At 41.5% G+C, this 18,339-nt stretch overlaps 2 protein-coding genes and 1 pseudogene across 2 annotated transcripts; all 3 read left to right on the top strand.

The window, feature by feature from the left end:
- The first annotated feature begins 108 nt into the window (after positions 1–108).
- On the top strand, positions 109–3,855 carry LOC110507880 (annotated as a pseudogene).
- Positions 3,856–6,132: 2,277 nt separating this feature from the next.
- LOC110507878 (dehydrogenase/reductase SDR family member 13) lies at positions 6,133–12,029 on the top strand. The gene is made up of 5 exons (XM_021588264.2): positions 6,133–6,381; positions 7,530–7,648; positions 7,799–7,922; positions 8,208–8,534; positions 10,906–12,029. Exons 1-5 carry the CDS (start codon positions 6,255–6,257, stop codon positions 11,163–11,165), a joined length of 957 nt encoding a protein of 318 aa, XP_021443939.1. The 5' UTR covers positions 6,133–6,254; the 3' UTR covers positions 11,166–12,029.
- Positions 12,030–13,517: 1,488 nt separating this feature from the next.
- Positions 13,518–16,358, top strand: dhrs13a.3 (dehydrogenase/reductase (SDR family) member 13a, duplicate 3). The gene is made up of 5 exons (XM_036965786.1): positions 13,518–13,793; positions 13,911–14,029; positions 14,178–14,301; positions 14,742–15,068; positions 15,864–16,358. The coding sequence occupies exons 1-5, from the start codon at positions 13,667–13,669 to the stop codon at positions 16,121–16,123; spliced, it is 957 nt and encodes a 318-aa protein (XP_036821681.1). The 5' UTR covers positions 13,518–13,666; the 3' UTR covers positions 16,124–16,358.
- Positions 16,359–18,339: the final 1,981 nt, after the last annotated feature.

Here is an 18,339-nt window from a genome sequence, read left to right as displayed (position 1 = left end):
CCAACACACCTCCAGGCTGTGTAAGGGCTATTTGACCAAGGAGTGATGGAGTGCTGTATCAGATGACCTGGCCTCCACAATCACCCGACCTCAACCCAATTGAGATGAGTTGGCGCGCAGAGTGAAGGAAAAGCAGCCAACAAGTGCTCAGCATATGTGGGAACTCCAGAACTGTTGGTTCTCCATGAAGCTGGTTGAGAGAATGCCAAGAGCATGCAAAGCTGTCATCAAGACCAATGGTGGCTACTTTTTGAAGAATCTACAACATCTTTTTATTTCTTTTAACAGTTATTTTGGTTACTACTTGATTCCATATGTGTCACTTCATAGTTTTGATGTCTTCACTATTCTAAAATGTAGAAAATAGAAAAACAATTAAAAGCCCTTGAATGAGTAGGTGTGTCTAAACCTATGACTGGTACACTAACATTTTTTTATTTTTCAGACCGCTCATGTAGCCCAAACATTTTATTTTGTGATATTGAAGTTATAGTACTCACACTATTTGTTGTTGCTACGTTTGCACCACAGGTAGCTAGCACACTTACATGCTTATACACACATTTGTATGTACAGTATATTAATGTAAATAGGATTGATTCGGTGCTTTTCAGTTGGATATCCTGTACATCAGTCTAGGCTGGTGAGAGGAGCTATAGGAGGATGGGCTCGTTGTACTGGCTAGAGAAGATTTAAGTCAAGTGTGGTTTACATATGTTGTTTTGTTTACCGTTCCATTGATTCCATTCTAGCCATTATAATGATCCCGTCCTCCTATAGCTCCTCCCACCAGCCTACACTGATGGACATAAACCATTGTGGTTGGTTTGTATAGTGTACAGTACCTCCCATGGACTCCTTTTGTGATATTTTGTAGTTTTGCAGAAACGTTTGTTACACACCTGTTCCGAGTCCTGTGTCTTCCATGCTGAATGGTGTAAATAGTGTCAGATTGTTTTAGCTCTCGTTTAACACTCTTGTACTCTGTAAATAAGCGTTCTTTGTTTGTTTTGTTCCTGTCTGTTAAAACAATGTAAATACAGAAAGATTTTTTTTAAAGAACAAACTTAAAAATGCCTCCTTGTACTGTTATTTTTGATTACTTTGAGACCTGGGGTCAATGATCTAAAATGCTTTTCTTTCAGTAATGTGTTGAGTGAACTATCCAGAAGGTGGTGGTCGTGTACAGCTCTATGTCAAAGGTAACAGTTGCAATTTATGTAGGTCTAATGGTAAAACAATCTCTCGTATTTGACTATTTTTAATTGTTCCTTGGCCTGAGAGAGTAGAGACTGGTTTATCCAGTTGCACAATCACTACAGAAACTCAAACCATCTTGTAGCTGATAAGAGGGGTGTGATATTTTCACGGGCTCTCCCATGAGTACAAATTAGTTTGCACACACTCTTGAAAGCAAAGGTGTTTTCACACGGGAGACAAGGATGGCTACCTTTTTGCTTGTTGTCTGTGTAGTAGTCGGGATTGCATTTATTTACCACGGTGTTGTGGTTAAAGGACAAAAACTGTCATCGTAAAGTCATTTTTCAGTGATTTCAATTTCATTAATGTTGGAATTTAAAGACGAGTTTAAAAAAATGTTTTTTGATCTTCTGCGTAAATTAAAGACTAATAATCATAAACTTATATTATTCACCCTTACATGTCCTTTCTTTAATTGTTTATGCCCACTTACTCCAGGAAGTAACACAGGCATAAGGAAGATGACTGCACTAGATCTGGCCAGGAGAGGTGCTAGAGTCATCCTGGCCTACCGCAGCAAACAGAACTGAGGCTGCGCTCGCTGACATCAAGAGGGTGGGAGGAGAATGAACACTATTTGACCATATAATAATAATGACCAGTAGTTTATGGCTAGTAATTTTTGTTTTTTCTACAGTGGTTTTAGGATTTATTAATTATGATTTGTGTGTATGAAAATAATAAAGTAACGTGTGTGTCCTGTAGGAGAGTGGGAGCAATGCGGTGGTGTTCATGCATCTGGATCTGGGCAGTCTGAAGTCTGTTCGCTCCTTTGCTGAAACCTTCCTAAAGACTGAGTGCAGATTGGACCTGCTCATCAACAATGCAGGTGTGGCTTGTACTGGTTGTTTGCAGCAACGCTACGACCAGCTATCAATACACTTGATCTTATACAACACTACCACGACATGACATTGCTTTTAATCATGTACAGACAGCCTTTTCCGGAGGGACTTGAAGTTAGTGCTAAATGAGGTTTCACAAGAGCCTGTGTACAGAGACAGAACATGCAGCCATGGTGTTGTAGGCTACACATTATGCTCCAGCCAAAAGAGCTTGCTGGACTGCTTTCTCAACTGCCCAAGCCCGCCAACCATGGCACCTGTCCAATATTACTCATGTAATATCCCAATTCTGACACCAGTGTAACATTTTTGGAAGTGAGGCAGCTGGTATCATTTTTGGAAGTGAGGCAGCTGGTATCATTTTTGGAAGTGAGGCAGCTGGCATCATTTTTGGAAGTGAGGCAGCTGGTATCATTTTTGGAAGTGAGGCAGCTGGTATCATTTTTGGAAGTGAGGCAGCTGGTATCATTTTTGGAAGTGAGGCAGCTGGCATAATTTTTGGAAGTGAGGCAGCTGGTATCATTTTTGGAAGTGAGGCAGCTGGCATCATTTTTGGAAGTGAGGCAGCTGGCATCATTTTTGGAAGTGAGGCAGCTGGTATCATTTTTGGAAGTGAGGCAGCTGGCATCATTTTTGGAAGTGAGGCAGCTGGCATCATTTTTGGAAGTGAGGCAGCTGGTATCATTTTTGGAAGTGAGGCAGCTGGTATCATTTTTGGGAACTGAAATGTTACTATTTTCCTCCCTGTTGTCTCAGGTATTTACATGCCAGGCACCACAGAGGATGGCTTGGGGATGATGTTTGGTGTCAACCACATTGGTCACTTCCTGTTGACCAACCTGCTTCTGGACCATTTGAATAAGTGCGGTCAGAGTCGAGTGGTCAACGTGGCGTGCGTGGGTCATAACTTCGGCACCATTGACTTCAACTGTTTGAACTCTCACAAGGAGGTGGGAGTTGGTGATTCGTTCATGGATGTCTTCACCACATACTGCAACAGCAAGCTGTGTAATGTTCTCTTCAACCATGAGCTAGCCAAGAGATTACACGGCACAAACGTGACCTGCTACACCCTCCACCCAGGTCAGTACACTACACCTCCGTATGTATGAAAGATTATGCCCAAGTATAGATTAGAATGACTTGTCCTGTATTGATATGTTGAAATGCAGTATTTGTTTTTGCATCCCCAGGTGGCTGAATAGTAAATGTATTGGCATGAAAGTTTTAACCCACAGGGACATGTTTATTTTGTTTTTCAGGAGCCATCAACTCTGAGCTGACTCGCGGCATCAACAAGGTGGCCATGATGCTGATGAAGCCTTTTTTCATGTTCTTTTTCAAGAACTATGTGGCGGGGTCTCAGACCACCCTGCACTGTGCCCTGCAGGAGGGCCTGGAGCCCCTCTCTGGATGCTACTTCTCTAACTGTACAGTCAGGAACGTCTATCCTAAGGCCAGAGATGATGCGGTGACCAAGAAGCTATGGGAAGTCAGTGAGCGTCTGAGTGGGCTATCATCTTAAGAAACTCACTCTAACTCAGCAGTTTTAACTGGACTGCAAGCTACTAACTAATATCCTGTGTTTTTTCAAAACTATTTTTGGGGGTTATCCTTTATAAAATGTACGTACATAGAAGTGCATTCGGAAAGTATTCAGGCCAATTGATTTGATTCCACATTTTGTTACGTTACATCCTAATATGTATTAAATTGTTTTTTTCCCCTCAATCCCTCAATCTACACACAATATCCCAAAATGACAAAGCAAAAACAAGTTTGTAGATTTTTTTGCAAATGTATTAAAAATAAAAAACATTAAATATCACATTTACATAAGTATTGAGACCCTTTACTCAGTACTTAGTTGAAGCACCTTTGGCAGTGATTATAGCCTCAAGTCTTCTTGGGTATGACGGTACAAGCTTGGCACACCTGTATCTGGGAAGTTTCTCTCATTCTTCACTGCAGATCCTCTCAAGCTCTGTCAGGTTGGATGGGGAGTGGCGCCAGAGCTATTTTCAGGTCTCCAGGGATGTTTAATCATGTTCAAGTCTGGGCTCTGGCTGGGCCACTTAAGGACATTCATAGACTTGTCCCGAAGCCACTCCTGCGTTGTTTTGACTGTGTGTTGAGGGTCATTGTCCTGTTGGAAGGTGAACCTTTGCCCCAGTCTGAGGTCCTGAGTGCTCTGGAGCAGGATTTCATCAAGGATCTTTCTAGTTTGAGGCGTTCATCTTTCCCTCAATCCTGACTAGTCTCCCAGTCCCTGCCGCTGAAAAACATCCCCACAGCATGCTGACACCGCCATGCTTCTCTGCAGGGATGGTGCCAGGTTTCCTCCAGACATGATGCTTGGCATTCAGGCCAAATAGTTCAATCTTGATTTCATCAGACCAGAGAATCTTGTTTCTCCTTTAGCACTCCACAAATCAGTCCTTTTAGATGTGTATTGGCCAACTCCAAGCGGGCTTTCGTGCCTTTTACTGAAGAGTGGTTTCTGTCTGGCCACTCTACCATAAAGGCCTGATTGGTAGAGTGATGCAGAGATGGTTGTACTTCTGGAAAGTTCTCCCATCACTACAGAGGAACTCTAGAGCTCTGTCAGAGTGACCATCGGGTTCTTGGTCACCTCCCTGACCAATGCCCTTCTCCCCCGATTTGCTCAGTTTGGCTGGGCTGCCAGCTCTAGGAATAGTGTTGGTGGTTCCAAACTTATTCCATTTAAGAATGATTCGCGCCACTGTCTTTGGGGCCCTTCAAAGCTGTAGAAATGTTTTGGTCCCTTCTCCAGATCTGTGCCTCGACATAATCGTGTCTTGGAGCTCTACGAACAATTCCTTCGACATCATGGCTTGGTTTTTGCACTGACAATGCACTGTCAGCTGTGGGGCTGTCTGAAATTTTTACACAGGGACACTCAAAGTCAATCTAAATTAATCGTCTTTTATTTGTCAGCTCGCTGGAGAGCTTCTAACCAACTCAATGCACCATAGTACACATCTCAATCAGGATCTCTGCTTAGGCAGTTGTCTTATATACGGTATTCACAGACAAGTTATATTTGCATGATTTAGGATAATCAATGAATCATTACCGTTTTGTTTCATTCATGTGACCGACCAATACCTCAAGGCTTCTTCTCTCTAAGCTGAGAACTTGAAATGGAGATCTCTTTCATTCTCAAAACAAGGTCTGGGCCTACTGCAAAATTGAAGCCACTGATAGTGAGGATTCGTTCAGTCAGCCACCTTGCATGAACACAGAAATTGATTTGTAGAAAAGCACATGAATAGAACACAGAGATTTGTTATAAGGAAAGCACAGACATTAAAATGTCCATTACAGGAACTTGTTATATAGACGTGTGCCTTTCCAAATCATGTCTAATCAATTGAATTTATCACAGGTGGATTCCAATCAAGTTGTAGAAACATCTCAGGGATAATCAATGGAAGCAGGATGCACTTGAGCTCAATTCTGAGTCTCATAGCAAAGGGTCTGAATACTTATGTAAATAAGGTATTTATGTTTTTTATGTCTAATAAATTTGCTCAAATAAAAAAAGTTTTGCTTTGTCATCATGGGGATACTGTGTGTAGATTAATGAGGAAATGTAGGAAAAGTCAAGGCGTCTGAATGCTTTCTGAATGCACCATATATGAATGAAGCGCTTGCTTTTTCTTACCAAGCATTGATTTATGGGACATTTAATTTATGGACATGTTTATATTCATATTTCTTACAAAACAGTAAGTAAACCTAAACTGTTAAGAATGTTTGCTCTTGATTGTTTTATGATGGCTCAAACTGTACAATTCATAGCTTCTGCCTAAGTATCCTCCTAACAATTTGTCAGCCTAAATTAGAATTTAAAGGCAGCACTTATGCCTGCCCTGCTGAAATAGAGAGATTTGAGCATGAAAGCTTCAGTAGAAGAATCCAAACAAAGCAAAGAAGGAAAAAAAAAAACTAATGTGCCTGTGCAGTCCAAAGGGGTGTGGTTTAGGCTTTCTCGGAACTCAACAGGAAGTAGAGCTCTTTGCGCAATAGAGTAACCATGAGAATAAGTGTGCAGTAAGAAATTCTGGAGTGAGCAGTGTGTTCTATTAATTCTCTTTACTGAGTGTTGCACAGGATCTGAGCTCAATGGCTGCATTTCTTCTTTTGGCTGGAATGGTAGTGGTGGGCTATATGATTTTTCATAATATCTTTGTCAAAGGGGCAGTATGCAAGAGCAATGTGAAACTGCATGGGAAAACTGTAATTGTAACAGGTGAGCCTGTTTTTGTCTGCTTTCTGTGTTTCCCTTCATTGACAGGAGGAAAGTTAATGTCACTGTTATGTAATAATGTTGAGTAGATGTAATGTTCTTTGCCTATACATAATTTAATATATATAGTGTTGTTAAATTCATTTAACTTTGTTTATTATTAATTATATTTTTTTAACGTTTTCCCTGGTTATAAAACTCAACAAATGACTCTTTCTGCGGCAAGCTATAGGGGAGACTGGGGGCAATTGTAACACCTTGAATTTCTCCAAACAGAAACAAACGAGTGATGAAACTCTCTCAGTAAATGCCAATTTAGGTTCTCTCCCTGCTTGAAGAGTTTCAGGCAAATATCTCAATATTTGTTAGGGGTAAAGTGTGTTTTTTCCCACCAACTGTATTTTTCTTGTACTGTCCTGAGCGTTAATGTTTAAGTATTCAAACTAGCATAGTGATGAAAATGATCTGTAAGATAAAAATTGACATGATTGATGTGTCTCAATTGTCTCTTGCTAGGCACATGAGGTGTTGTGTCATGGTTGGGGGCAATTGTAACTCAGTGTTAAAATGAACATGATCCAAACAGCCAAATGATGGGGGGGGGGAGTGAATTAAATGATTCAAAACGAACATTAAATCACCTTGGCGTCCTGTAGAGTGGTAAATATGTTGTAAACAGTTATCATTTGGGCACAATCAGACTATTCAGATGTTTTGAGAGGAACCGAATGGCCATCCACAAATAGGGGTGTTACTGTAAATATTGGTTATGTAGATACTATATGTATATAATATAATCATTCATAAACAATGTATTTGAAGTTAATGGAGTTTATTTGGTTTATTTTTTTGGTGTTACATTTCACCCTAGCTACTGTTACAATTGCCCCTGGCACAGTGACAAATGTAACATCCCGATTTTAAAGATTAAAATCAAGATTGTAATCTGACCGTTTTATGTACAGACCTATAAATGGTATGAATGTTTAGGAGACTGATGTAAGTTCTTATATCAAAAAATGACTTCCGTAGTTCAAGTGGTCTCTGAGCAATAGAGTAAAATATGTTTATTTTTCATAAATATATATTTTTTTACTATTTCTCCCGGTCTCCCCTACATTGCAGTAATCCTAATAATACTAATTCTACAGGAAGTAACACAGGCATAGGGAAGATGACAGCGCTAGATCTGGCCAGGAGAGGTGCCAGGGTCATCCTGGCCTGCCGCAACAAACAGAGAGCTGAGGCTGCGCTCGCTGACATCAAGAGGGTGAGGAGAGATTCAACAATCTCTGACCTACTTTACATTAGCAGATTTTGTTATTTCATCACAACCTTCATGTGGTGGCTGTGAAAAGAGGAAATTTGGAAAATGTTCAAGAAATTTGGACCGAATAACAAAGAAATGTGTGTCCTGTAGGAGAGTGGGAGCGATGAGGTGGTGTTCATGCATCTGGATCTGGGCAGTCTGAAGTCTGTTCGCTCCTTTGCTGAAACCTTCCTAAAGACTGAGCGCAGATTGGACCTGCTCATCAACAATGCAGGTAAAGGAGGCTTGATGAGGTGTTGTTGGACCTCTCTCTCTCTCTCTGGGTGTATCTCAATGGTCCTAAACAGCTTCCTTTCCCTCTACTCTATCCTTTATTTGCACTGGCATGACAGGTGAAAGCAATACACCTGTCCTGTTCCTTTGCATCAATGCAGGATGAAGGAAAGGCTGTGAGGAGATGAGGCTACTAAAGACTATTAAGATGCACCCTGAACTCCCATCAACCTCCCATAGAAGTGATTATGGATAAATAATGGCTCGTTTCCATGTTTCCTCTCAGGTATTTACATGCAGGGCAGCACAGAAGACGGCTTGGGGATGATGTTTGGTGTCAACTACATCGGTCACTTCCTGTTGACCAACCTGCTTCTGGACCGTCTGAAGGAGTGCGGTCCGAGTCGAGTGGTCAACGTTGCGTCCTTGGGCCATAATTTTGGCAAAATTGATTTCAACTGCTTGAGCACTCACAAGGAGTTAGGTGTTGGCAAGTCTGCCACGGACGTCTTTAACATCTATTGCAACAGCAAGCTGTGTAACGTTGTCTTCACCCATGAGCTGGCCAAGAGACTGAAGGACACAAATGTTACCTGCTACAGCCTCCACCCTGGTCAGTGCTGCTAAGTCAGCTGTCCAATTTCATTTGATCATGTATAAAACTTTTGAATGTAACGGTATCTGCAGTTTTCAAGTTAGTTGTTGGCTGAATGTAACGGTATCTGCAGTTTTCAAGTTAGTTGTTGGTTGAATGTAACGGTATCTGCAGTTTTCAAGTTAGTTGTTGGTTGAATGTAACGGTATCTGCAGTTTTCAAGTTAGTTGTTGGTTGAATGTAACGGTATCTGCAGTTTTCAAGTTAGTTGTTGGTTGAATGTAACGGTATCTGCAGTTTTCAAGTTAGTTGTTGGTTGAATGTAACGGTATCTGCAGTTTTCAAGTTAGTTGTTGGTTGAATGTAACGGTATCTGCAGTTTTCAAGTTACAGTGCCTTGCGAAAGTATTCGGCCCCCTTGAACTTTGCGACCTTTTGCCACATTTCAGGCTTCAAACATAAAGACATAAAACTGTATTTTTTTTGTGAAGAATCAACAACAAGTGGGACACAATCATGAAGTGGAACGACATTTATTGGATATTTCAAACTTTTTTAACAAATCAAAAACTGAAAAATTGGACGTGCAAAATTATTCAGCCCCTTTACTTTCAGTGCAGCAAACTCTCTCCAGAAGTTCAGTGAGGATCTCTGAATGATCCAATGTTGACCTAAATGACTAATGATGATAAATACAATCCACCTGTGTGTAATCAAGTCTCCGTATAAATGCACCTGCACTGTGATAGTCTCAGAGGTCCGTTAAAAGCACAGAGAGCATCATGAAGAACAAGGAACACACCAGGCAGGTCCGAGATACTGTTGTGAAGAAGTTTAAAGCCGGATTTGGATACAAAAAGATTTTCAAAGCTTTAAACATCCCAAGGAGCACTGTGCAAGCGATAATATTGAAATGGAAGGAGTATCAGACCACTGCAAATCTACCAAGACCTGGCCGTCCCTCTAAACTTTCAGCTCATACAAGGAGAAGACTGATCAGAGATGCAGCCAAGAGGCCCATGATCACTCTGGATGAACTGCAGAGATCTACAGCTGAGGTGGGAGATTCTGTCCATAGGACAACAATCAGTCGTATATTGTACAAATCTGGCCTTTATGGAAGAGTGGCAAGAAGAAAGACATTTCTTAAAGATATCCATAAAAAGTGTCGTTTAAAGTTTGCCACAAGCCACCTGGGAGACACACCAAACATGTGGAAGAAGGTGCTCTGGTCAGATGAAACCAAAATTGAACTTTTTGGCAACAATGCAAAACGTTATGTTTGGCGTAAAAGCAACACAGCTGAACACACCATCCCCACTGTCAAACATGGTGGTGGCAGCATCATGGTTTGGGCCTGCTTTTCTTCAGCAGGGACAGGGAAGATGGTTAAAATTGATGGGAAGATGGATGGAGCCAAATACAGGACCATTTTGGAAGAACTGAAAACTGATGAATCTGATGGAGTCTGCAAAAGACCTGAGACTGGGACGGAGATTTGTCTTCCAACAAGACAATGATCCAAAACATAAAGCAAAATCTACAATGGAATGGTTCAAAAATAAACATATCCAGGTGTTAGAATGGCCAAGTCAAAGTCCAGACCTGAATCCAATCAAGAATCTGTGGAAAGAACTGAAAACTGCTGTTTACAAATGCTCTCCATCCAACCTCACTGAGCTCGAGCTGTTTTGCAAGGAGGAATGGGAAAAAATGTCAGTCTCTCGATGTGCAAAACTGATAGAGACATACCCCAAGCGACTTACTGCTGTAATCGCAGCAAAAGGTGGCGCTACAAAGTATTAAGTTAAGGGGGATGAATAATTTTGCACGCCCAATTTTTCAGTTTTTGATTTGTTCAAAAAGTTTGAAATATCCAATAAATGTCGTTCCACTTCATGATTGTGTCCCACTTGTTGTTGATTCTTCACAAAAAAAAACAGTTTTATATCTTTATGTTTGAAGCCTGAAATGTGGCAAAAGGTCGCAAAGTTCAAGGGGGCCGAATACTTTCGCAAGGCACTGTAGTTGTTGGTTGAATGTAACGTTATCTGCAGTTTTCAAGTTAGTTGTTGGTTGAATGTAACGGTATCTGCAGTTTTCAAGTTAGTTGTTGGTTGAATGTAAAGTAGAATAAGAGGACTAATGTTCCAGTCAAAGCTCTTCTCTGTCCTGGCTCCCCAATGGTGGAACATTGGGCCATCTTCCGACAAAGTCTTAAAACCTGTCTCTTTTAAGCGATTATGTTATTGTCTCACCTAGCTATCTTAAGATGAATGCACTAATGTAAGTTGCTCTGGATAAGAGCGTCTGCTAATTGACTAATATATATATATATTTTTTTATGGATGAATAACCTAACTCTAGTGCTTGTGTCTTTTTCTCCTAGGTATAATCGAAACTGAGCTGGGCCGTTACGCCAACTCTGCATTTTTAATGCTGTTGAAGCCCATCTCAATGTTGTTCTTCAAGAACTCTGTGGCAGGGTCTCAGACCACTCTGCACTGTGCCCTGCAGGAGGGCCTGGAGCCCCTCTCTGGATGCTACTTCTCTAACTGTACAGTCAGGAACGTCTATCCTAAAGCCAGAGATGATGCGGTGGCCAAGAAGCTATGGGAAGTCAGTGAGAGTCTGTGTGGACTCCTGTGAAAGCCTCCCACTGTGACTCAAGCTCTCCTCAGTGTGCAAGATGATTTTTGAAATTTGAGTGGACTTGCCCTTTAAATCATTCAACCATGTCAAAGAAATTCTAAAAGTGCTTACTCCGTGTGATTAGTATATAGGACTGATCTTGTGCATTAACTTCTAAGTTCTTACCATAGGTTACTTAGGGTGTTCCACTCTGCCCTAGTAGATATATCTGGAACATAATTCAACGACCTACCCAAAACTGTGCATGCTGGAATGAATTCAATCATGAAGTGGTAAAAAGGATGAAGAAGCATAGGCCTACTGGGCAATTCAAGACTTATGGAAATAAAGTATGTGTTCCTCAATGAGGCTGTTGTATATTCATTGGTTGTATAATAATTGTGCCAGCACTGAACAGTGCATCCATTCATATTTTAGATAATGTAATCCCGTGGTTAAAGATCATGTGCACATGGCCGAGGAGCTGATGCTGTTTGTTGCCTTGATCATGTGCATTTGAATAAAAAAACAGGGGTGGAAAGAGTACAGATATCTCACTCAAGTAGAAGTAGTGTTACTTTAATACAATTTCTACTCCAGTTGAAGTCAAACAAATGGTGTAAAAAAACGACTTCAAGTAAAATGAATTGAGTTACTTTTAAAATATAAACATTGTCCTTGATAATGATCTAATTTTGCTAAGGTTACCTGAATATTGTTACACATTTTCCTTGCATTCAATTGAAAAAGGAATAGAGGCAATGAATTATAAGTCACATCTGTATGTAAAATTATGAACATTTTAATATAAACATTCAAAGCAAATCAAATGTATTGATACATTTTTTTAAAACTATACAAAATAAAGTGCATAAAACAAAGTTTCCAGAAGTCAATATATTTCAGTCTCCATAAATAAACATGTCTAATTCTTTCAACCATTCAGCAGTCCCTCATTCATCCTTCTATTACTTGTTACTTGTCAATGGGACCGGCTGACATTCACTCACTCACCCTTTCACTCTTTCCTTCACTCACTCCCTCACCCAAACTCACTGCACAAACTCCCTCTTTCACTCACTCCCTCATCCAAACTCACTGCACAAACTCCCTCTTTCACTCACTTGTCATCAGTGGTGGAAAGAGTACTGAAATATCCTACTCAAGTAAATGTACAGTTTAATACAATTTTACTCATGTAGAGGTAAAATTACTAACTTTGAAAACTACTTTAAAAAAGTACAAGTTCTCAGAAAAACTGCTCAATTACAGTAAGGAGAGTAGTTGCAATTAATTACTTTACACCTTTAAAAAACATAGGCTTGTAAAATATGTAATAATGTATGAATCATTTGTGATTGAGAGGCCTAAAGAGGAAGTAAACTACTAGTGCCAATAAATGGTTTAGATTAGATTTACAGTGGTCACCAAACCATTCCTAGTCGATCACCAAACATTTCTTATGAAAAAGGCTTGCGTTCTCATTTGTTTTATTCGTTTTATTCAGCAGCGCTAGCGCCGGGAAGGCAAAGTGTTCCCATGTTGAACCATTTCATGTTTCTCAAGATATAACTCCGTTTACCCGGCAGGCCCAGAGAGCAAATCAAGTGTACCTATTATCTACCGCTCGCCAAACAGGTAGCTCAGATCACCGTGTCTGCAGTTTTCTTGCGCCATTGACTAGAGACTCAACGGATAGAGCAAATAGATTTTTTAACGAGTAAATTCATGTTTAAATTGTTAGCACTGTCAACACTTTGTTCAACAGTTTTATAAGCCACAAAATGTGCGTTTTGATAGGCTTTCGGGGTTATTTGTCTTTTTTAATATCGAGGAATAGTACAATTTCTCTGGTCATAGGAGTAACAACATTAATTGCTGCATGAGGCAAAATGTATGCAGTGTGAGTTGAGTCATCAGCTGGGACTGGAAGACTGTCCGATTTCCTCAGTCGAGGGAGGAAGAGAGGAGGGACGGTGACGGTCGGGTGAGGTGCAGCTTCACGGCTGCTCCCTCCTTCCCCGCAGACTGACCATCAGATGCTGGCCACCTGTACAGTAAAAAAACGATTTATTATGCTCACTCGGCTCACAAGCAATACCACATATTATATATTACTAGTGTGATCATATAGGCCTACCTACATTTTTTAAATTGCAAAATGGCCTGAGAAGAACAACATTGGCAGGGCAATTCAAGCGTAGTTAATATGTAGTGATCATGTATTGGCATGTTTTTTTTATGAAGGTTTTTTTTTACATCTGAGATGTTAATCTCGAATTTCACTTTCCATCCGAAAGTGATCTATGCCCTCAATATGGAGCCGATTTTCATGCAGATTACAAAAACGACATCTGGTGGAATTACTTCCGTACTGCAGGTATAAATTAAACCCGGAAGCTGTTGAGGGCGTAATAAAAACAAAAACAGCACATGCCGTATGTTAGCCAGCTGAACTTTGATAGCTTTCAAACTAAATTACATTCCCGAATTCGGAAACAACGCTCGGTACTGTAATAATGTCGGTTTTGCTATCTATTCTGGCAGTAGGGATTGCGTTGTATTTGATACTTTATTACAATGTGATCAGGGGATCAAGATGCACGAGCTCTGTGACACTTAAAGGAAAGACTGCTATCGTAACAGGTTAGTTAGGCACATTTTGTTGCCTTACTATGTGATGGGACTGATTTAGTGTGCGCACGTTTTAAGTGCGTTCATGTGGAAGACCTTTACATTAACATGTGTTTTGTTGTTCCCTAGGGAGTAACACTGGTATTGGAAAGGCTACTGCTTTGGATTTGGCCAAGAGAGGTGCAAGGGTCATCCTTGCCTGCCGCAGCAAACAGAAAGCTGAGGCTGCTGTCTATGATATCAGAAGGGTTAGAGGAGCCTTATTGATAACATAATAATCAAAATATTATGTTGTGGCATAGCTATCTCAATACATACTGATCAGGGATTTGTTTGCCCTGTGTGAAAATGTATGGTGTTGGAAATCCACTGTTTGATTCCTCCTCTGTTCTATAGGAGAGTGGGAGCAATGAGGTGGTGTTCATGCATCTGGATCTGGGCAGTCTGAAGTCTGTTCGCTCCTTTGCTGAAACCTTCCTGAAGACTGAAGTCAGACTGGACCTGCTCATCAACAATGCAGGTGTGGCAGAGAAAGAGGGATTGGAAACATTCATTCCCAATACATAAAACACACTTTCTCTATTCAGTGAACCCTATTGAATCAAATGTGACACATCTCTTCTTACCCTATGGATAAAATAATGCACACATTTTAAGACAAATATAGAAATACTTGGACATTATGTGTAGCCTTACTCCCTGTCTCTGGTCTCACTGTCTGTCACCTTGAATTACCTCAACTACCTCATACCCCTGCACATTGACTCAGTACTGGTACTCCTTGTAAATAGCCTCGTTATTGTTATTTTGTGTTACTATTTCCTTTTTTTATTTAGCAAATATTTTTCTTACTTTTTAGCTCTACATTGTTGGGAATGGGCTCATAAGTAAGCATTTCAAGGTACCCTCTATACCTGTTGTATTCGGCTAATGTGACCAATAAAATGTGATTTGTTTCAGGAATGCTGGGGCCTGGCTACACTGAGGATGGGTTCGGCATGGTGTTTGGTGTCAACCACTTAGGCCACTTCCTGTTGACCTGCTTGCTGCTGGACCGGCTGAAGGAGTGTGGTCCTAGTCGTGTTGTCAACGTGTCGGCTCTCCTACACCGGCTAGGCTCTGTCGACTTTGGCCTCCTGGGTACCCACAAGGACCTGGTGTCAGGCCAGTCCACCTGGCATAACTTCAGGGCCTACTGCCACAGCAAGCTGTGCAACGTGCTCTTCACCCGGGAGCTGGCCAACCGCCTGGAGGGGACCAGCGTTACCACCTACAGTCTCCACCCAGGTCAGTAGCTCTCCACCTTCAGCCTCCACCCAGGTCAGTAGCTCTCCACCTACAGCCTCCACCCAGGTAAATTGCTCTCCACCTACAGCCTCCACCCAGGTCAGTTGCTCTCCACCTACTGCCTCCACCCAGGTCAGTTGCTCTCCACCTACAGCCTCCACCCAGGTCAGTTGCTCTCCACCTACAGCCTCCACCCAGGTCAGTTGCTCTCCACCTACAGCCTCCACCCAGGTCAGTTGCTCTCCACCTACAACCTCCACCCAGGTCAGTTGCTCTCCACCTACAGCCTCCACCCAGGTCAGTTGCTCTCCACCTACAGCCTCCACCCAGGTCAGTTGCGCTCCACCTACAGCCTCCACCCAGGTCAGTTGCTCTCCACCTACAGCCTCCACCCAGGTCAGTTGCTCTCCACCTACAGCCTCCACCCAGGTCAGTTGCTCTCCACCTACAGCCTCCACCCAGGTCAGTTGCTCTCCACCTACAGCCTCCACCCAGGTCAGTTGCTCTCCACCTACAGCCTCCACCCAGGTCAGTTGCTCTCCACCTACAGCCTCCACCCAGGTCAGTTGCTCTGCCTTGGAGAACCTAGAAGGGATCCTTCTTACTTGGTTTTACATTTGAGTTTTTCTGTAATCTATATGCAGACTGTTTGATGTTTCAGATGGCTAGTATGTGTCAAGTGTGTATTGTATAGTGTGTTTTTACACAGCAGTACTGCGTTTGCAAAACATTGCAGACAATGTGGTTTATTCTATTCCATCCTATCGCATACTAAATTACCATTTGTCATTTAAGGGGTCATTCACACTGAGTTCGGTCGCAACCTGAAACTATGGCAGAGGCTCTTTCTAGAGCCCATCTCTAAGCTTTTCTTCATGGATGTTGAGAGGGGAGCCCAGACCACCCTACACTGTGCCCTCCAAGAGGGGATCGAGCCGCTGAGTGGACGCTACTTCTCTTCATGTGCTCTACAGGAAGTAGGCGCCAAGGGGCGGGACGATGCTTTGGCTAAGAAGCTGTGGGAGGTGAGTGAGAGGCTATCCAACCTATCCTGAGAGACTCTGATTCTAGCCATGGCAAAGATTTTGGAATATACTGACAAGATATTGAACTGTCCACTATAACAATGGTAATCAATGTCCATGAAGGACTCTCTCTCTCTCTCTCTCTCTCTCTCTCTCTCTCTGACTAATGCCTTGTTATCACCAATGATGCCTTGTAACTTATGATTTTGCTTTGTATATTGGAATTAATTTCATTCACAATGTTATTAAATACTTACGTTCTGTTTCTAATGACCATTTCTTGATCTTAGTCAGCAATGTCAGTTAATAGACTTGGTTAATAAACAAATGATTCCAGGTGATTAATATAGTTCATATAATGTCCTCCTACACCACTACTTCACATTTGTATTTTTGCACGGATGGAAGGAGTCCTCGCTCTTGCTTTGCCTATTTGGTTCCAGTGTCCTTTAACAGCACAGAGGGATAACACTTCAAGTGAACTAACAGCACAGAGGGATAACACTTCAAGTGAACTAACAGCACAGAGGGATAACACTTCAAGTGAACTAACAGCACAGAGGGATAACACTTCAAGTGAACTAACAGCACAGAGGGATAACACTTCAAGTGAACTAACAGCACAGAGGGATAACACTTCAAGTGAACTAACAGCACAGAGGGATAACACTTCAAGTGAACTAACAGCACAGAGGGATAACACTTCAAGTGAACTAACAGCACAGAGGGATAACACTTCAAGTGAACTAACAGCACAGAGGGATAACACTTCAAGTGAACTAACAGCACAGAGGGATAACACTTCAAGTGAACTAACAGCACAGAGGGATAACACTTCAAGTGAACTAACAGCACAGAGGGATAACACTTCAAGTGAACTAACAGCACAGAGGGATAACACTTCAAGTGAACAAAGTCACTTTCCGATGACTCACTCTCCTTTTTGAAGGAGGCCTTACTACAGGTCCAAAGATGGACTTATACCATGTGCTTGTCTCACAATATTCAGTGGAGGAATGTTTTCTGAAGAAAGAAAGCGCTGTACTGATATGTTTATACTTGTGTGCTTTTAAAGAGAAAGATTTACACTGGTTTTGTGGCACAATGTCATAGATTAGGGATTGATGACTAATGACTGAACTTTCCCACAGTTGTCAATCAGGTCATTCATAACATTCACTGACTGGGTAGCTACACTTACATACTCACCATGAACTTGCAGAAACTGAAGGAACTGTCAGTCATTCTGCTCGGTCATTATGACACGCCATGTGTTCAGCACAGGCTAAGCAGACGATAGGAGTACTACTTGGGTTGGGTTCCATACAGATTATAAGGATGGACTTTCTTTGGAGGTTACTTATTAAACAAACACAAGTGTTATGTATACATTTCTGTTGAAACACACAACTTTTACAGGCTTTATCTAATCTTTAGTTTTCCATTAACTATGTGAATTGTGAAGATACAGTATGTTACACATTTCTTTTTTGAAAAACTTTTTGTTTTTAGATCACAACAGAATATATTACACATTTCAATCTATCAATGATATACATACAAAAATGATAATCTACCAACAATTTTATAGAATGGCAAATAGTCTTTCTGCTTCTGAATGAAAATATAGTATGTGTGTATGTCTGTGTGTACAATGAACAGTTCATGCCCCTGTGTGGCTGTCATGTTTTCCCTGTACACCAGGGAGCAGTAGCATATCACTGCTCTTGTAGAAACTGCAATTTACCAAGCTGTTCCTTCCTTGCAGTTGTTGCTTGGAGCAAGGTTGTCGAGGACCTTGACCTATGGATTATGTTCATTATGAACACTGATTATTAACACTGGTACACTTGAAAGCGAGGTCAGTTTTGTATGTTAAGAGCTTCGCTCATGTAATTACTCAGGAGGACAGTCTCTGGTGCAGGCTTCAACTTTCACCTCTGTTATGTGTGGGGAGACATGCACCTACTATCGATTTCGCTTGCTCGCTCGCTCGCTCACTGTCCCTCTCCTTTCTCAGGTGAATAGAGTGGGGGACGACAGACTGGCACAGTGGACTATAGGACAGTGGTGAACTTCCTGTCCTGTTCTGTTCACCTCAGATCCAATAGTTATCAAGCCCCTCTCTACAGTCGCTGTACTATACTATCTCAGTCCACAGAAGAATTAACACAAGTAGGCAGTTCCTGAACACATTTCTATTTTTTATAGACCTAATTTCTAGTGATGTCGTGCTCTCGGTCCCA

The sequence above is a fragment of the Oncorhynchus mykiss genome, chromosome 27, assembly GCF_013265735.2.
Source record: "Oncorhynchus mykiss isolate Arlee chromosome 27, USDA_OmykA_1.1, whole genome shotgun sequence".
NCBI classification, from domain to species: Eukaryota; Metazoa; Chordata; class Actinopteri; order Salmoniformes; family Salmonidae; genus Oncorhynchus; species Oncorhynchus mykiss.
The sequence above is the reverse complement of the archived record's forward strand: the minus strand, read 5'-3'. Positions and strand labels throughout refer to the sequence as shown.